The sequence below is a fragment of the Furipterus horrens genome, unplaced genomic scaffold, assembly GCF_987537825.1.
Source record: "Furipterus horrens unplaced genomic scaffold, mFurHor1.1.pri manual_scaffold_2, whole genome shotgun sequence".
Lineage (NCBI taxonomy): Eukaryota > Metazoa > Chordata > Mammalia > Chiroptera > Furipteridae > Furipterus > Furipterus horrens.
This window is the reverse complement of record NW_028327172.1, coordinates 30,372,692-30,393,986: the sequence shown is the minus strand read 5'-3', so window position 1 is coordinate 30,393,986 and position 21,295 is coordinate 30,372,692. Positions and strand designations below refer to the sequence as shown.

Below are 21,295 nucleotides of genomic sequence, written 5' to 3'. Positions count from 1 at the left end.
TCTCTATCCTATCAGATTGCTGCCCCTAAGCACCTATTTTATGGAGATTATAAAGCTGACCCTGGATACGATTGTCTAACCAGTTGAGCCCAGTGGCTGAGAGGCGGCTTCTGGTATTTTTCTTCTGAAAATCCTTCAAATGAAAGTACCTTTTAGAGTCTTCTGTGAAGTTAAGAGTGTTGGTCTTACCTAATAGCTTTAATAATGTTCCACTTAGAAAAAGCATTTTAGAATTTACAGCGTACCTTTATGTGCATTACCTCTTTTATGTGCATCAAACACCCGTGTGGTAGGAATTATTATTGAACATTTATGAATGGAGAAACTGGGGGCCTGGAAAGGGCCGGTAACTTGCCCCAAGTGCGAATAGTAAAGGTAAGACACAAACAGAGGTTTTCTGGTGCCAGCTCAGTGATCTTACTGTATCTCTCACTCTGTTTATGTACCCCACTGGTTGACTATTGGACTTCTAAAGAGCAGAATCAGTGGAGGAGTAAAAGGCAATATGGCAGGGCAGGAATTTACATGTGGGTTTGAACTTAGGCTTCAGCAATTTCCTGAATGCTATCAGGCAGGTCCCTTAGCCTTTGTGAACATCTATCAACAAGGCCTTGCCTTTTAAGGTTATTTCAAGGACTATAAAGTAGGTAAAGTTCTGGCATATAGTCGGTACTCACTCAAGGCAGTCAGTCTTTCTCTGTCTCTTTGAGTTTGAGGTTTACCATCTTTGCCAAATGATCCTTTCTCATCTGCCAGGACACCTGCAGGAACTGGAAGTTCACTGCCTCCCAAGGCTGTTCCTTGCCTCTGTGTTTTATGACTTCTTGAAAGTTCAAGTCTTGAGCCAAAAGTTCTTCCTTGTAGCTTACACTTTGTTGGTATACAGTTTTCCTCTTTTAGCTTCATAGAACAAGTGTAATCCTTCTTCCGCGTGACAGTTCTTCAAATATTTGAGGACTTTATCATGTCATCCTTAATCTTTACTTCTTCAAATGAAATGTTCTCTGTTCCTTCAACCATTCATCATTTGATTTGGCTCACAAGACCCTCACAACCTTGCTTGGTTCTTTCTAAAGTGTGTCTGTTTGTCATCTGAGAAATTCCTGGGCAGACTGACTCAGATTAGAATGAGATAATTATCTTCTCATGATGCAGCTTAATATCACAACATCTTTTTGACAGCTTCATCTTAGCCCATTGATCAAAACGGCTAGCTATTGCTATTGCCCTGACTGGTGTGGCTGGGTGAGTTGGGTGTCATCCCGCAAACTGAAAGGCCACCGGTTTGATTCCCAGTCAGGACACACGCCTGGGTTGTGGGCCAGGTCCCAAGTTGGGGGCGTGTGAGAGGCAACTGATCTATGTTTCTCTCATACATCAATATTTCTCTCCCTCTCTTTCTCCTTCCCTTCCCCTCTTTCTAAATATAAGTAAATAAATTTTTAATAAAAAGCCTAAGTTTTTTTTTTTTTCAATATGTATTTCTGTTCAGCCTTAGATTTCATGTCTGTCTTCGAGAAGCATAGTTCCTAAGCATGGGACCTTTCATTTTTACATATTAAATTTAATTTATTTGATTCAGCCTTAATTCCTGTCTATTAATGTCTTTTAATTCTGATGATATTATTTTAAATGTTATGACTGAAACAATCACACCAATTTTGTATTTTCCTGCAGATTCAATAAACACATTTGATATTATACTGCCAAGTCATAGGTGAAAATGCTAAATAGGACAGACTTATATGAGGTGGTTGTTTGACCCTGATCAATCAGTATCTCCTTGGGATGACACCTGAATCATAAATTTTTGGCACAGAGTAAGAGATGGTAAGAGGTAGTGGAAGAGAGATATTAGGGGCATAAAAAATGGCTAAGAAGGGGCAAGAAAAAGCAGAGTTTGACAAGTGTTTTCTAAGTGGAAGAACAGCTCAAAACAGGGCTTGATGTCTATGGGAAGGCCTCTTCTCTCTTTGGAGGGTGTTCGCATCCTGCCCGGGCAGCAGTATTTGCTCATCGCGTTTGAACACTGCTGCCTTCTCATTTACCACAATAAGGGTGTCTTCTTCCAGATTTCAAGTTCACCTTCTCATTTTTGTTTGCATTTGTATTCACTCTGCAGCCCGCTGCTAAGGAACAGGTTGGAAACCCTTTGAGCCCTGCCCTTACCCTCTGTCAGCATGGATTTAGGCTGGCATTCAGTTCTTACATGTTGGGGGCAGACCACATTTATCCCTGAAGTCCTTCTTCCTGATTAGTCTGTTTTCTCCTGTACAGCACCTGAGGTGCATTTTTAAATCTTGTCATTTGCTGAGTATCTTCTGGTTTTGTGAAACAGATTAGTGGGAGGGGACTTCAAAGCTCCCCTTTGGGGGAATTCCTGTCATGTCCTTGTGGTACAAGCCCGTGTGATGTGTATTCCATGTTTGCATGGAATTAACCACAGCCAGGCAGTTGACATGGAAATCCAACAGGTAGCTGCTGTCGCAGTGAATAAAGTAAGCTTTGAGGAACCATTTTGTAGATTCCCACGGAATAAATACTCAACAAATGTCGGGGCCAAGAATAATGCTAATGACACCAAAGATGTCTTTTGTTTTTCTAGAGGAGATCAGGAACTTTGTTATTCTCATCTATGCAGTCCAGAGGGGGAAGATGGTCTTATGCCCCTTTTATCATAAGACTCGTGTGCAAGGTCACCCACCAACAGGTTAGTGAGTGGAAACAGGGTGGCAGTTGCCTTGTCTTCTGTTTATAGACTTGCTCCAAGGAGCACCTTGATATTCACTAGTGCCAGCTAAATGGCAGCGAACACGGGGATGTATCTAGCAAAGGAAGGTCACCCCAACTTTCCTCTCCAGGGAGAACATGAACATTTTTCTTCAGTTCCAGTCAAAGCCCAAGATAAACTTCTTCACTTATCATCTTGTTTGGGCTTCATATTGTCTTATTGAACAACAACATAATACATGTCGATTAACATGGTTTCCATTGGAAATTTATTCTTCTGTGTAATTGGCAAATGTACTGTGACGTCTCTTTAGAGGCCTTTCTTCATCCAGGTAAATAAAAATCCAATATTCCTTCATAAGGAGTGTTGTTGAATCACTGCATTTGCTTTGTGTTGCGCTCTAAGGGTTTTAGCTCTTAACAGAAAATCGAGTTCTTCGCAGACTATTCACTGGCTTTGAAGCAGATAGGAAACTTGGTCAGGAGGGTGTTATTCACCAAAGCTGAGACTAAAGAGAGGGTGTACCCTGTGAAGAAAATTCCTCATGTGAGCTCTGACTCAGTGACTGACTTTTACAAGGGGCATGTCATATCCTTTTTTCATTGTTCATTCCTCTCAAGCAGTTTTTATACTTGACTGGAGGTTTAATTTTGCATAGTATTGTATTAGAAATGAGATCCTTCCTCTTTAAAACAACATGAGATAGTAATAGCATGTAAAATTCCCATAATTCTTTCAATCCTGCTTAATAGGCAGCACCTTTTAGTGCAAAAGGCCTAGAAACGTGATGAAGTGGAAACTAGGTTTTCTTTAGCCAAAAGAAAGTGTAGATTTTAGGTAGTTGTGGAGTAAATACACTACTTGTATTTGATCACCCATGGGAATGTGATAAATTTAGGTTGATTATAATGAGTCAACTTAAGCAGTAAATTGTGTGCTTGTCAAAAGGACTGTGCTTAACCTAATTAATTTTCAAGCTGCTGACTATTTTCTTGCTCTTTCTGAAATACACCTGTGGCTTTCCTGTTAGTGAGATTCAAATAGTCACCCCTCTCTCCTTCTTGGGTGAAAAGCAGTGAGCAGAGTTCATCCTGCTCTTTCTTTCAGGCTTTCTTTGTAAATCTCCTGTGCTGGGGACCACGGAGGATGACACTTGAAAAGGGTCACACATTTCACTGACTTCCATTGGATGCTTTTCCTCATGATCATCTGCATAAAGCATTTAGTGTGACTCTCTGATTTCTCAGCCTGTATTATTTGGTTTTGCAAACTGCTCATCATAAAGTCTTTTCCACTGTAATTTAAGACTTGTAGGACTATCTGACTATAACCCTCTCAGAAAAAGATAGTATCAGGGAACATTCAATCAGTCAATTAATCAATCAATCAATCAGTCAGTCAATTTATGGAGTACGCACCTACTTTGACTAGGTACTCTTCCAGGTACTAGAGATACTGATATGAAAAAGATAGGCAAGGGCCCCAATTTCAAGATGATTATAGTCTGATAGGAACAGACGATCAGGAAAGAGCTCAGATAATGTTGGAGAGTCATTTGCACTGATAAGGGTAAAGCAAGCCAAGTGATGAGTGCTTTGGAGTTACTTTATCTGGGAGGGTCTGGGAAGGTCTCAGTACAGGAGACCTCTGAGCAGGTGCAGTGATGTTTCTGTGAGTGTTTTTGTCCCTCTACACTCAGCACATACTCAGTGGTTGTAGCAGTCAGGAAGTGCAGGCACAATTTGGAGGGTGGAAGTGCTGGGCCCAGATGTACCAGGAAAGCTCAATTTCTCCTTCCTTGGCAGGGAAGTCTGGGAAAGCAGGACCAGTCAGGGACAGAATTTTAGACTCTGTTGGGTAGTGTGAGGGTTCAGAGTCATATTCATGAAGCTCTGGAGAGTATATCCAAATGGGTCATACAAGTGGGGAGGGTCTCAGAGAGCTGTGAAGAACCAACAGGTAGGGCAGTTAGGATATATAAAAGGTATTATATAAAAAAGTGTATTAAGAGCAGTCTGAAATAAGAACATAGAGTGAGGGCCTCTGCTCACTGCTGACATTTCTGTTTTCCCAGGACCTTTGTCTATGGATTGGCTAAATCCAGTTATGGTCCCAAATGGACCAAGAAAGTGCCTAGTACTGGACTGGGAGAAAGTGTTAGGTGCATCGTCCTGTGGTATTTTACACATGTAAAAGAAGCGTATTTTTTGTTGTTGGTTTGGTGATTGTGTGTCTAAACACACAGTCTAATAAATTATAAATGATTTCTTCTACCTCTTTTTTCCTGAGCCCTTCTCCAATCTTATGTGTTTATGATGAACTTGCAACAAAAGTCAAATTCTTGTAAATGTCGAAGAATTACATATTTTGGAAGGATGTAAATGGTATTAAATAGTACATTTGCTTAGAATTTAGATACATAAAACTGACTGACAGCTACTGGAAAGGGGGGCAGGGGATGGAATGAAACATGGTGAAAGGTTTAACAGAAGAATATTTATGCACAGCCAACCCGTGGACACAGACTACAATGTGGGGGCTGACTTGGGAAGGGGGAGTGTGGGTGAGTGGGGGTGGGGAAGGGGAGAAAAAGTGGGAACAACTGTAATAGCATAAAAAAATTAAATTAAAAAAGTATTTTGAGTAATTTACACAGAATTATGGTTGGAAAGAATGAAAAGAAGCTAAATAATAAAAATACTGGCATTTTAGAATGTCATGTCATATATACTTTGTCCCCAAATTTTCTTTTTAATCTGAAGTTTTGTATCTAAATAGATTGTCAGTTTGTGCCATAGCTACTCCGGTTAAACAATAACAGAAATTAGTGCTATTAATTCCTTATATTTCCTGTTGCACAGTCACTTGTTCTAGCTTTTAAATTTGTAGAAGGTGAAAAGAAACTTAAGACTTAAATTTTTTCAAAGTGATGGAAGCTTATGACAAAACAGACACTACGTTCTTGGCTTTTTTAACATTGAAGTCTCACACTCTTAAATATACTTCATGTGACAGTGATGTCATTCCTTTGAGCTATGTCCCAAAGCACAAGCAGGCATCTGGGTTACTGATCATCACAGCTCAGTGGATTCCTTCGGTGTGAGCCGCAGCCAGAGGGCTGCAATGGGTCATGTGGCCTGTGTAGCTCTGCATTCTCAGGCATCTGTGAGTGTTAGAGAATGGCAGCGCCCACTATGTTCCCAGGGCATTATGCCTATTTCATGTAAGCCTCAACACCATGCATACAGTCAGCAGTAGTGTCCCCATCTTTCAAATGAGGAAACTGAGGTACAGAGAAATTCTATAACTTGGTTAGTATCATATAGCTCGTAGAATGCAGAACTGGAACATGGACCCAAATCTGTTTTTATCACAGTTCTTATTGTCTCTGCTATGCCACACTATCTCTGATATCTCTGCTTTTGGGGTGTGAAAAGACAACAGGTCTCCTTTCTATTTTTTCTGGGAGATATATTTGTTAGGGTACATAATATTAGTCACAAGTACAGAAAACCTCCCTTATCTCAGAGTTAGCATAGAATTTATTTCTTGCATATATAGTGTCCATTTGGGTGTGTCTAGCTGACAGGTGACCTTCTAGTCATTACTTAGGGGTCCCGGTTCCTCCATCTGTGGCTTTGCCCACCTCTTTTCCCCCAGTCTCCTTTAGTCAACTGAAAGAGCAAAAGTGAGAGAGAATGTGAAAGATGCTTGAGGGAGATGTTTTTTGGGGATGAGGCAGGCCCAGAAGTGGTGCACACCCCTTTCACTTACGTTTTATAGCTCTACTTAGCCATGAGGGAGTTGTAAATGTAGCCTTACTGTGAGCCCAGAAGGAAGAGAAAGTGGCTTCGGGGAGAGCTAACCAGTCTTGGCCGTGTGCGTTGGCACATCACCTTGTTTCCCCTTTTCCTTCCCGACGAATAAAGGAATTTTAATTGATTTGAATAGCACAGAATTGGGGGTCTGGGTTCAAATTCCAGCCCTGCCATTCACAAGCAGCTTAACCATGGACAAACACACCTCTCTGTTGGTGGTGGAGTGAGGATGAAGTGATTAATAATATATGGAAAGCCTTCAGTAAAATGCTAGGCACACACTGAGTGCTGTTATGTCTGAGTGTCAGCTTCACTTGATTCTTTATTCCATACTCAGCTCTAGTGTCCTCGTCTTTGAAAGTCCTCTCTGACTATGGCAGACAGAATTCTTTCCCCTCTGCTCCCATAGATCATAGCACTTACTGAACTGAGTTGTAGGGTGTATGCATGCATATTGTCTGTCTGTCTCAGGCATGACCCAGGGGCAAAGACTTGGTTGTATTAATTTGGCCTGTGCATATCCCCACAGGCAACACAGTGTCACACACATTGTAGACAGATTGTTGATGGAATGAGAAGGTTCTATTGCTGACCACACTGGAAACCCAGCAGTTCGCTATAGGAGCTTTGACTGTTGTTTCACTTGACTTGGGTGATAATAGATTTAAGTGACAGACTGCTGTGCTCTATCTGCCTATTCCACGAGCCTGTCAACCTAAACTGTACCCTAAGGGTTCTGATTGTATTTGTCGGGCATGTTGGTGCAGGGTACAGGTAGAAATGTGATAATCCTATTTCTTGGTTTATGATATGTTATCAGCATTTCTCTGTGCAGTTATCCTTTCTCATTCATTCATTCATTCATTCATTCATCTATGTCTTCACCATTCATTCCCATTCCCTTAGGAAGACAGTAGTATGTACTTTACATAAGTCTTTAAATTTGTCTGTATTCTTGGCCAATTGATATAAAATTATTTTTGTATGTGTGTTTTTAACTTATAGACTTTATAGATCCTTTTGCTTTTTTCCCTCTATATTTAAAAGTTTTTATTTAAAAATAATTTAATTTTTCAGAAGTGTTTTAAGAATGCCACAAAAACAATCATATACTCTTTGCCCAGGTTCTGCTTTTTCTCTCTCTTTCCAAATAATAATGTGTGTTTACATATATATGTACTTACATGTATACACATTGTTATTTTGAATCCTTCGAGAGTAGGTTGCAAACATTACGACCCCTCTCCCCTCAAAACTGTAGTGTGTATTTCCTAAGAATAAGACATTTACTTAAATATATACCACCCAATTCTCAAAATCAGGAAATTGAGCATCAATACAATACTATTATGTAATCTGCAGTTCTTATTCAAATCTCACCAATTTTCTCACTCCTGTCCTTTATGGGATTATTTTTCCTGCCCCAAGATTCAATCCAGGATCCTGTTTTGTATATAATTTTTATGTTCCTTTGGTCTCTTTTAATCGGCAACTGTTTCTCAGTCTGTCTTTATTTTTCATGACACTGACATTTTAAAGAGCACAGGCAGTTAGTTTGTGAAATGTCCCTCAGATTGGGTTTGATACTTCCTCATGATTAGATTTCCTCTGTGTGGGCTTTTATATATATTTTTTGTACTCTTTTTAAGCTCTCCTCATTTTGCTATATCTGTATTCAGTTTGTTGATTTTGCTTGCTGCACGCACTTCTCTGATGAAGACTTGGAGCAAATTGGCTGGGCTGCCGGGGAGGCAGCAAGCACCAGAATTTTTCTTGTCAGGGGCATGGGGAGGATCAGGAAGGTCTCCTCATGGGAACTGTAGCACTGGAAATCACCTTGCCCCTTCAACATGGGGGCTGTGGGTCCCCACGCTGCGTTAGCTGATAGTGGGTGTGCCTCGGGTGTTTGCATCCTCAACTGTTTCTAAGTCACAGGTAGTTCCTAGGTACGTGGTAGATATGGCAGGACAGGAAGTTGATATTTTTGATTTTTCTTTCATTCCTGCGTTTGATAAACATTGATGAAGGGTCTGCTCTGCTCATTGGAGTTCACCCTCTTGTAGATTGAAAACCAAAAAGTGCTTGAATCGAAAGCTCCTCTCAACCCTGACCGATACAGATGTTTTAAAGTGAAGGTTAAGATAAATAGTTTGACCACATTTTCATTCCTTGGTAAAATGGTCTTATAGAACATTAGACCTCTGCCCTTCACCTAAGCACAGTGTTTTCTATTTCTCTGGCTGCCTCCTGAAATTCACCAACATGGAGCATAATTTTTCCATTGTTATCTCCATAGTGCATACCTAATTCTGCATTCTACTTCCTCCAGTGAAAATTATTTTGTATGCTTTACCATATTTCACAACCTGCATATTTATTACTCTTAATGACTGTTGTAAATTTTATCAAGCTAATCTGTTATAACTTACACATTTCTCTTATATTGTAAATTTGTCTTTTTCCTAATTTTAGGAGAAAACTTAAGGAAAAAAAACCTTTATAGCCTGTTCTTGTTTCAAAGCGGTTTCCATAGACCGTTTAATTTGAAATGGTTCATTCTGACACAAAAATTTGTTGAATTCCTGTGGCGAGAACACTGCCTGTCTTTTTGAAGGAAACTTATTTTTCTTTGCTTATGTCTTGAGCTTCCATTTATAATGAGTGGAAAGATAATTAGTAAAGGAGAAGCTAATATATTTAGAGCCCTGTCAGTTGAAATGTCTGTGAATACTTTGCACGGATATTTAGGAGACAGCACGTTTCTAGTGGGGAATAGGGGAGAAATGGATGATGCGGATAAGATACAAGGCTGTGGTGTGACAGCTTCCAATTGGAAGAGTCTTGTAATCATTCACTTGCCTTGATACAACTGGGCAATCTTTCAGTTCTTCCACACTTTCCTTCTGAGAGCCACTGGGGGAATGAATGCATCACGCTCTGGCAGGGACAGCCAGCTCCCATTCAGCCAGGAGGACTGAGTAGTTGTTAGACCACTGAATCTACCTGGAGATGACGCCTCCTTTGGCTGCTCTGAGCAAGAACTGGAGAATGCAAGGAATGGACAGGACCATCATCACACACTGGATTTCACAGATGGTCACTCTGTCTTTCCTACCCAGAATCTGCTGAGCATCCAAGGACAAGTTTAGTTCCCAGGCAAGCTTGTCTTTCCTCTTCTCAGCACTCAGGTATACATGCCAGGGGTGGGGTGGGGCCTGTGATCAGCTGGTGGTTGCAGGGACTTGATCTAATGAGAGCACATATCTAAATATTTGTGACTAACTGGGATGTGCTACATCAGGACAGTTGAGATAATTCAGTTGTTCAGTAGGTACTTTAAAAGATCCTGGGGCTGTTGTCTTCTCTGTATTAGTTACGTGTCTTCATATAACATTAGATGTGAAGATATATGAAGATTTTGTCTATGTGCAGAATTTTGTCTTACTTTTTTTGCTCCATGAGGGCAGGACCTCATGTGTTTGTTTAATTGCTATATCTCTTGTTGCTACATGTGGAGCTCAGACCATAAAATATGCTCAATAAGTATTTGTTCATTGGATGATGACTTCGGTAGCTTGATTTTCTAGACTAAGTGTATTGCCACCTGGGAGCTGCTACTCACATATTTAGAAGGGTAAAGCAGGTTACTGTAGACAGGAATAACAGCTAAATAAACTGAGTCAGGGAGAAGTGATGTAAAGAAAGCTCATGGGCTTTGGAACCAGGCAGTTGGAGATTATATCCCAACTCTACTGCTTTCTGATTGACCCATTTATATTCCCTGAACCTCAGCTTTCTCACCTGTCATATGGATAAAACTCCTTTACTCACAGTTTGTGGAATGTTCACTGCTCAGAGTAGACACTCATGTTACCCTCTGCCTCCTTCCCCTGAAAAAAAGGATAAAGATAGAAAGCGATGAGAGGCCCAGATAATGTGTCCAAGTGTTAGAAGAGGTCATTGGAGTACTTGACCACTGGTTGACCTGTAAGCTGGCCCTGGGCAATTGGAGGTTCCTCACTCCATCTGCTATCCTGGGAATGTGCATTCCATTCACTGTTCCCACTCTAGGAGCTGCTCAAAGATGGGACCTTGAGAGAGTAATGTGTTATTGAGTCCATCTGGACTGTTTACATGCCTCAACTCCAGGAATCCCTCTCGGAAACTTAAGATTCTGGCGGGTGGGTGTGGACATCTCCTTTCATGGGCTCCCAAGACAAGCCTCCTAGGCAAGTTCTCTTGCTTATGAAAACTGCCACCCACCAACTGGAGTGGTCTGCCTCTTTCTTCAGTCTCTCCTTGCCCTCTGGGTATGGGGTCCAATTTTGAATTTCACCCAGGGAACTCCTGAGGTTGTGAAACAACACCCAAGTGTTGTCAAGAAACAGATCTCTACATTCATGTTACCTACCTGTCATTTAAAACGTGCCACCTATTGGTTCCATGTCTCTATGGCAGAAGCTACTGCCATGAGTCCTTCAGACAGCATGTGCATGTTTTGGTTCTGCTTTGAGCCTCTATCATTAATTGTGTTCTTTGCCTCTACAGGATTTATGAACGTGTCATAGACCCTCCTGAGACCAACCTTCCCCCAGGAAGCAATTTATGGCTTGGTCAGCGCAACCCAAAACATGGCTTATTCAAAGTAAGGGCTACTTTCTACTTCTACCTTGTACTTTTTTGTGTGTTTGACATGAATTAAATCTTTTAATCTTCATAATTTTATGAAGTAGGTGCTTTGTAACTCTCTGCGAGGCAGAGAGTGAAGTGACTTGCCCAAGGTCACACAATTCATTCTAGCGCTAGGTATGAATGAGACACAATGTGGATGATCCTTGAAATGTTTCTCATTAGCTTCATTAAAAAAAAAAAAAAAGATTTTATTTATTTATTTTTAGAAAGAGGGGAAGGGAGGGAGAAAGAGAGGGAGAGAAACATCAATGTGTAGTTGCCTCTTGCTTATCCCCAACTGTGGACTTCACCCCCAACCAGGGACTTGGCCTACAACCCAGGCATGTGCCCTAACTGGGAATTGAACTGGCAACCCTTTGGTTTGCAGGCCAGCACTCAATCCGCTGAGTCATACCAGCTAGGGCCATTAGCTTAATTCTTAAGGTAATCTTTAAATTGGTTTTCATTCTCAGAATATATGTTAAATCATTTTGGGGGTATGTTTAGATATACAACAGGAAACAGATATCACTGTCTAGGAGTTTTGATTTTCTGTCTATAAAGAAGACGGCACAATAACTGCATTATGGTACTTTATAGGAACGTGGGGCTACAGTGATAAACTGAAGAAGTTAAAAACATGAAATTTTAAGATAGTCTTGTTCTTCAATGGAATGGCAGGATTTTGCTTCTGGCAATATGGTAGAATAGGTATTGTAAAAATCCTCATGCTTCAAAATGCCTATAAATGCTTGATAAAACAGAGCAAAATCTTAAAATTTATTATTGCACTTCTAAAAAAGGAGATTTGTAGGGTCCAAATATATGGAGGGGAATGAAAACCAGAATGATGTCTGCCAGTGACAGGAATTTAGACACTTGAGTTTATGCCTTATTTATTTACATTTAACTTTATTGAGACATAATTAACTATAACTATGTAAGTTTAAGGTGTAAAATGGGTTTACGTGTTACACCTATGCATTGCAAAATGATTACCACCGTAGTGTTAGCTAATACCACCATCTCATAATTGCCATTTCTTCTTTATGGTGAGAACATTTAAGATCCATTCTCTTAGCAACTTTCAAGATTATAACACAGTATTCTTAACCATTATCACTATGCTGCTGTACATTAGATCCCCAGAACTTACTCATATTGTAAGTGGAAGTGTGTACCCTTTGATCAACTTTTATCCCTTTCCCCCTCCCCAGCCCTGACAGACAACCACCATTCTACTCTCTGTCTCTATGAGTTCAGCTTTTTAGGTTCCACATGTAAATGACGGTATACAGTATTTGTCTCTCTGTCTGACTTATTTTACTTTACCTAATGCCCTCAAGGTCCATTTATGTTCTTCTTTCCTGTGGCTGTAAACATATTATTCATATATCCATCAATCTGTCTCACATCTTCTTTATCCAGTCATCTGTTGACAGACACTTAGGTTGTTTCCATGTCTTTACTATTGTGAATAATGCTTTTATGAATAAGGGGGTGCAAATATCTTTTTGAGGTGGTGTTTTCATTTCCTTTGGATATATATTCAGTGTAATGTGAATCTACCCAGACGTGGTGAAAGTGGGCACCCTTGTCTTGTTCCTGATCTTCAGGGATATGCTTTTAGTTTTTGTCCATTGAGTATGATGTTGGCAGTAGGTTTCTTGCATATGGCCTTTATTATGTTGAGGTATGCTCCCTCTGTTCCCACATTGCTGAGTGTTTTTATCACAAATGGGTGCTGGATTTTGTCAAATGCATTTTCAGCATCTATTAATATGATCATGTAATTTTTGTCTTTCATTTGTTTATGTGATGTATTACATTTATTGATTAGTGAATGTTATACCATCCTTACATCCCTGGTATAAATCCCACTTGATCATGGTGCATGATCTGTTTAATGTATGGCTGGATCTGGACTGCCAATATTTTGTTGAGGATATTAGCATCTATATTAATCAGAGATAATGGCCTGTAATTTTATTTCTTTGTTGTGTCTTTACCTGGTTTTGAAATTAGGATAATACTGGCCTTGTAAAGGGTTTGGAACTCTTCCTTTTTCTTGAAGTTTTTGAAATAGTTTGAGAAAGAGAAGTGCTAGTTCTTCTTTGAATGTTTGGTAAAATTCACCTGTGAAGCCATCCGGTCCATGGCTTTTGTGTGCCAGGAGTTTTTTTTATTACTGCTTTAATTTTGTTGGTTGTTACTTTTCTATTCAGGCTTTCTGCTTCTTGATTCAGTTTTGGGAGAGTGTATATTTCCAGAAATGTGTCCATTTTGCCTAGATTTTCCAGTTTCTGGCATATAGTTGTTCATAGTAATTTCTTACAATCCTTTGTATTTTTGTGGTATCAATTGTTACTTCTTTTTCATTTCTGTTTTTATTTATTTGGGTCCTTTCTCTTTTTTTCTTGATGAGTCTGGTTAAAGGTTTGTCAATTTCATTTCTCTTTTCAAAGAACCAGCTACTGGTTTCATTGGAACAGAATAGAGAGCCCAGAAATAAACCCATGCCTCTATGGTAACTTACACCATGCACCAGAATCAACTTAAAATGGATAAAGGATTTAAATATAAGTCGTGATACTATAGAAGTCCTAGCAGAAAACATAGGAAGTAAAATTTCAGATATCTCACATAGCAGTATTTTTGCTAATATATCTCATAGGGCAAGGGAAATAAAGGAAAAAATAAACAAATGGAAGTACATCAGACTAAACAGTTTCTGCATGACTAAAGACACCATCATCAAACTGACTGTATGAGAGAACATATTTGCCAATGATATATCAGACAATGGTTTAATCTCCAAAGTATATAAGGAACTCACATGACTCAACACCAGGAAGATAACCCAATTAGAAAATGGGCAAAGGACCTGAATAGACACTTGTCCAAGGAGGACATACAGAGGGCCCATAGGCATATGAAAAAATGTTCAACGTCAGTAGTCATCAGAGAGATACAAATTATAACCACAATGAGATATCACCTCACACTTGTCAGAATGGCTATTATTAATAAATCAACAAACAACAAGTGCTGGCAAGGTGTCAAAATGGACTTAAGAAATGAAGTACGATAAAGTACGATAAGGAATTCGTGATTCAAAATATATTGGATTAGTTAGCTTTTGATGCTTAGAAAATCAACTCAAAACTTAATGGCTTGGGAGAGCAACCATTTATTTAGTGCACAATTTAGTGAATTGTCAGTTCGGGCTGGGTTTAGCAGAATGCTTATTGTTCTTCTTAGCAGGTCCACTTATATGCATCTTTGGTTAGCTGCTAGGTTTTCTGGGCAATGGCTGTACTTGAATGGCCTTAACTGTGATGGCTCCTCTCTGTTTCATGTAATCTTTCATTTTTTAGCAGTCTATCCCATGCTGTTTACATGGTGCCTGAACCATGTTTCACCGGTTGGGCAGAAGTGTACACAGCCTTTCGAAACCTAGACTTGAAACTTGCACATTGTTATTTTTGAACCATTATCTTCACCAAACAAGGTATCTGGCCACATGTAAGGGTATGGGAAATAGACTTCCGAACTTTTTATGGGTTATCTACACATTCCCACTGCACAGGGCAGCAGTCCAGCAAGAAGCAAACGATTTGGATAATTTTTGCAATCTACCGTGCATCACCACCAAATAACCCCTGGGTTCAAACTGTTTTATAGGGAGTTCTATAACATCCAAGGAAATAATTTCAATCTTATATAAACTCTTCCAGAGAATAGAATAAATGAGAACACTACCCATCTCATTCATGAGGATACTCTGATCTTGACCTGCCTACCCCCAAATAATTACTGAAGTGAATATAGCTGTGTGTGTGTGTGTGTGTGTGTGTGTGTGTGTGTGTGTGTGTGTGTGTGTCTGGGTGTGAGGAAGACTGAGTCGGTCATTTCAAATATGTTTTTATCATCAATAAGTGTATTATCACTCACCACATTAAACAAACAAGGAGAAAAAAATCCTGTGGTCATCTTGAGGAAGGAAAAGCACTACATAAAATTCAATACTGATGCATGATAAAAAATTCTTAGCAAAATAGTAATAGAAGGAAACTTCATCAAACTAATAAAGAGTGTATAAATTGAACATGCATGAAAACATCATACTTTCAGTTTAAATATTAAGTGAATTCCTGTTAAAATCAAGAACCATACAAGAATCTTTACTACAAGTGTTTCTTTACAAGTAACAAATAAATAAAAACTTTAAAGATTATAAATATAAAAAAATGTAATTATTCCCAAATCAAATAATTATCTGCACAGAAAAAAAGATTCACAAATTATTAGAACTACCAAGACTCTTTGGAGAGTGCTGGATGTAAAAATCAAAGATGATCAATTGCTGAGGAAAAGTAGCAGCAGCAACAAATGTGCAGTTAAATAGAATACTTCATTTATAATATCAAAAACGTGTAAAGTACTTAAGAGCAAACCATAAAAAATATATACATGACAATTATGGAATAAATTATAATTTAATAAAAGTTATTAAAAGAAGATTTAATTGGAGGCATATACCATATTCTTGGAGATCAAGGCTTAAAAAGAATAAAAATGTCAATTCTTCCCAAATTGATCTCTAGGTTCAATGAACTTGTAATTAATTGCCAACAGGATTTTATTTTCTGATCTAATCTGCAAGCTGATTCTAAAATTAATATGGAAGACGAAAGACCAATAATGATGTTTCTAAAAAAGTAAAAGGAGGAGCTTTCTCTTTCAGCTATGAAGACTTATTTTAAAGTTATAGCAATCAACAGAGAGAATATAATATCAGTACAAGGATTGGCACATGAACTGGGAAAACAGAATGGAGAGACTTCATTATATGTGAAAATTTGGAAACTTGATACATATTTGAAGTGGCATTCCTGATTAATGGGGAAAGGATGTATTCATTAATAAGTGGTTAGGAAAATCAGTTATTTAAGTATTTCACATATGCTATAATAATTGAGGTAATTGATTTTGTGTAAAATTCCAGGGAATTTATTTTTTTTAAATATTTGGACACCATTCACAAAAATCAATTAAAATTACAGTTGAATTAAGTACCAAAATGTAAAAGCAAAACTTTGAAAATTTTAGAAGATAACATAGGAGCTTACTTTATGATTTCAGTTTAGAGAAGAATTTCTTAAGCAATATTAAAAACTGTAAAACCATTAAAGAAAATATTGATAATTTTATATATAAAATAAAAAAATGTTCATTAAAGAAGACCTTGGCAACAAGACCAATGAGCAAAGAAATAATATCCATTAAAGAAATGCTATACATTAATAAGAAAGATTCTCATAACTCAATAAGAAATCAGGCAAAAGATATGAAAGGGCGGTTCCCCAAAGTGGGAACATGAATGGTCAATGAATGTATTAAAAGGAATTCAGTTTCAATAGTTATCTTGGAAATGCCAATTAAAACCATTATCAGATACCATCTTTTTTACACTCCAGTCTAGCAAAATGGAAAAAAGAAAAACAAAAAACCAACAACAATGAACAACAAAAACACCTGACGGTATTAAGCGGGGCTGAGGCAGTTGACCCATTGTGATGAAAACTTGAATTGGTGGAATGAGTAAGAACAATTTGGGATTTTCTGTATAAATTGAAGATTTGCATACTTTCTGACACAGGAACCCAACTTCTGTACACATCAAAGAACCTCTTGCTCATGCATCAAAGGATTTTCAGAGGAGCATTTTAAAAAACATTTTGAAAACTTGGAAAAAAACTAATTGTCCATTAGTAGGTGGATATTTATCTACATTGTAGTAGAATCTTACAAATGAACACTAAAATCATTGAAATTGAATAAAAATTGATGGTTTGCAATTATAATATTGAGTAAAAGAGCAAGTAGCAGGAGAAAATTATAGTACTAAATAATTAATGTTTCAAATGTAAAACAATTCTATATATTTTACATATCCATATATGTAAGAAAATAAATGCATGGGGATGATAAGCAAAAATTCAGAATAGTTTATTTCTGAGAGGACAAAATGGGAATTTTATTAGGGATGGACACCCAGAAGGCTTCAACTATAGTGATACTATTGTATTTCTTAAGTTGGCAGGTGCATTTATAGTTCTTTGCTATATTTTGCTTTCAACCCTTTTGTACGTCATAAATATTCAAAATACAGAAGCATGTTATAATTTTTCAGGACAGTGATTCATATATGTATGAGCATATATACATACACATACATACACATACATTCACATACATATATATGTGTATTTTCATGTTTCTAAGAATCAACAGAAATTTGTTCAGAAGTCTCAGTTCCAAACTTGGCTCACTTTTAATGCTTTTTCTTGTTTTGTAGCTAGTTAGTTTCTGGTGAAGATATACTTTTCCTGGAAGCCTTGGGTCTATAATGAAGGGTTGCATTTATTGTACAAAGTCTCTGTGATTGGCTTATGCCTCCGCTGCTGCTGTTTTTTAAGTTTTCAATAATTTTAAATAAGAAACTCCGCAAGTTATATAACTACTCCTGAGTATATTTATGTGGGTGTTTACTTGTTAATTATTGGCCATTTTCTCTAGATTGTAAGTTTTACTTTGGTCAGAACTGTGTCTATTTTATTCAACAAAGGCTTAGAAAAGTACCAGGAACATGGTTGGCAGACAGTATACTCTTAAAATGATTGAATGTAATAGCTATGAATTTGTCTTCTTGTTTGTAAAGTGGCAAAGATATATGTCATAATGTAGAGTATATAAAGATATGTTAAAAGGACCTAGCACATAGTAAGTTTGCAATATGCATTTTTTTCCTTTTTTTTCTTATGTATTTAATGTTCGTTGTGTGCTTAACACTATACTATAGAAATGATAGGTGCTTTTTCTGGTGTTTGGTGGCTTCTGTTTGAGTAGGGAGTTTGGCTTAAGAGAGGGAGAACAGTTAGTCCTATTATATATTCCAGCTTGATGAATGTATGGTTCTCTGAACACGTAAGGACCCTTCTACTGAAGAGCCCACATTCCTGATAAACACAGAAGGCACAAATGGTGTTCACATACTTGGATGTGGACAAGAGTACCAACAATTAGTGAATGCTTTCTATGTTCCAGACCTTGTATGGCCCTATACATATTACCTCAGTTAATTATAGTACCCTTTAGGAGAATCCTGATGAGGTAGCTATTATTATCCCTATTGTATACATCAGCCAGCAGAACTCAGAGAGATTAAGCAATTTGCCAGTCTTAGGTGATGGAAATGGAATTTAAGTTTAGGTCTTTTTTAAATTTCAGTCTTGGCTCATTCACCCAAACTTTAATTCAATAAACATTTTTAGGGTCATGCTTACCATGTACTAGTCACTGTGTTAGATGATGGTGACATTTCATTTAACTGCAGCATGTCCCATGGTAGAGACAGATCCTGTTGTCTTTCTCCAGGGCTCCCGCCCAAAGGAATAGGTGGGCCCAGTGAGAAGCATCAGAAGGGATGGCATTTCCACACAGGCCGTCTCCCTAGGGATCAGGGTGAATCTCTTTGCTCCCTGGGAGGTGTAGCCAAGGCTAATGGTTCTTTAGGAGGGAACCTTCCAAAACTCATCTTCCGCTTACAACCCTGTGTGTCCAGCAGTGCTTCTGGCCATCCCTTGGTAGGGTGAGGTGGCAAGGCTAGGGAAAATATGTCAGTGTCTCATTACAGAAACTATCTCGATCAATTTAACGCCCTGTAAAAGAGGCAGCCCTTCTCAGGTGAGTCAGCACATCTTCAGGCTTTTAATATTTATCCTGTAGAAGCTGTCTCCTGAGTCCAAGAGCTATGCCTGCTTTATTGCTCCAGCACGAAAAAGGCTTAGTATGTGTTTTCAAGTTAAAATAGCATTATTCTCTATTTTAAATATTAATACTTTGCTTCCTAGGCAATGTAAAAGCAAAAATTCCTTCCTCGTCAACCCTGATTTCTGGGCCCTGGTGGATCCTTATGGATTGTGCATTAAAAGTGCTGCTGATTGAAGAGCAGAGGCTGGTGCCTGGCACGGAAGGCTCTAGCATTAGGTACTTCCTATCAGAGACACAGAACAGAGTTTGGGGATTTTTTTCACTTCAAAACTGCATGCATGTGAAAAAATAGCTGGCCAGTAGTGTTTGCCCTGTCTGAATCTTCTGATCGTCATAGGTTTTCATTATCAAGATGGTTGACTACCACTCAGTTTCTCTTTGATGCATTCTGAGCTGATTATGTTACTCTTTCAGGAGGTAAAGAAATAAAGAACAAGCGTAGGTAAGTGGCAGTGAGTTAAGGATGCTTCAGTGGCTTGGGTCTTTGGGCAGTTTCTAAACGGCTGAGATCTCAGGAAGAATTCATATTGCAAAGCCTTTCCCAGAAGCCCTGTTCCCTTCTATTTCTCTGTTAGGTGAATTAGGGTCTGAAACCTTTTCCTTCCCTGGACTTCACTGTCTCCTTAACAGCTGAGCTGTCACTGGGAAACAAAATGAATTAAAATTTTTTAATGCCACAGCTGTTTTTATTTTTTATTTATTTATTTTACCTCAGCTGGTTCCCATCATTCCACAGATGGTAAACATATGTTTATTGGCACATAGAAAAAGTGGCTATATTGGATTCCTCCCATCTCTAATTCTTATATTTCCTTTCATGCAGAAAGTCAAAGTTGCAGAGCTGGGGAATCTTATACATTTGTAGATTAATATTTCTGTGCATTAAGACTTTGGAAACAGCAGGAGAGTTAATGATATGCTAATGAGCTGACAGTTTTTATTGATCATAATGAAAGTCAACAAATGTCTTTTTTGGCTTTTATGCAAGCTGGAATATTTTATTAACTATCTTCAGGGCAGAAATACATAATTGGTTGCATTTTGAAAATCCTCCTTGAGTCTGACTTTTTGTTAGCCGGTTGCCAAAGCTTGGGTCCTTGCCAGTTTATAAACAGAACATATCTTCATCCATATATTTACTTGCCCTGCAGGAACTCTTCCCCACCCTCTTCCCTTTTCCCTTTCAAAGCGATTCGTTTCAGTGTTTTAGCATACAAAAAAATACAACCATTTTCTTCACTGTAAACAGAGTTCTGAAGGAAAATAAGAGCATTAAAAAAGAATTAGCGTTTTTGGCGGCAAAGCTGCTTTTATTTGTATTAGAAAGCTCTGAGTCTTAGAAGGACTTGCCTAATCTTAGTTATTCCATACATAAGAAAGTAATAATGGCATGATTTTTCTAATCGTTTTTTATTGCATCTTCCTGTATTTCTTACTGTGAAATGAGAATTGTTCTTGGACCAATGGAAATAATTGGGCATTAGTTCTCCAAACAAAAAACTTATCTGGTGCAAATTTATTTTTCAATGCCTGGTGAGCTGAGTGCAGGAGAGGGCGGCAACAGGTGGATGTAACAAAGAGAGGGAAAATCTATTTTTCTTCCTTTCATTAGTACTAATAGTAGAAGTTTATTAATCTGGGCCCTGCACCATAGGGGTTTATTTAGCTACTCAGATTGGCTAAGGTTTAACATTGTACTCACGATGAGAAGATGGATAGTTTAGCAAATTAATAGGGTAAATAAGATCTCAGGGGCTGGGTATTGGGCTACTTAAAAGGGTCTTTGTTTTCCAGCACTGAAAAACTATTTTAGCAAACTGTTCACATCTAATGCAAGTAAATTCATTATGGACAGTTGCATAGTATCTATCAGTTAAGGCAATTAAGATAGGACCTTATTTTGATGAAAACACCTAATTGTAGCAACATCTTGTTACCTCTTGCAATTCTAAAACTTTCTCAAATATGTTATTATTTACATATGTCATAGCGGCTCCACACTGGTGTTGGAGTTAGTAGACCTGTAGTTTATGGCCTACAATTCAGGTGTCTTTTGGGAAAGCTACTTAAAATATTAAAGCCCTGGGATTTTCATAGGTCAAATGACCGGGTGATCTGTCTTACCTCTGTAGTCCTCATTGGGCACATAGCAAGATCACCTCAGAAGCTTTTACAAAATATTCATGACTGTCCTCCCTCAACCTCCTCTAAAATTCTGAGGTGTATCACTAGTTTAAAA

At 38.2% G+C, this 21,295-nt stretch overlaps 1 protein-coding gene across 2 annotated transcripts in view; it reads left to right on the top strand.

Moving 5' to 3' along the window:
• NELL1 (neural EGFL like 1) overlaps window positions 1-21,295 on the top strand; it is a 755,205-nt gene that overhangs the window by 141,393 nt on the left and 592,517 nt on the right. For both annotated transcript variants that reach the window (XM_090263151.1, XM_090263150.1), the window contains one exon: window positions 11,098-11,194. In XM_090263151.1, the coding sequence (XP_090119277.1) occupies window positions 11,098-11,194 (97 nt within the window). The remainder of the gene's footprint in view (window positions 1-11,097; window positions 11,195-21,295) is intronic.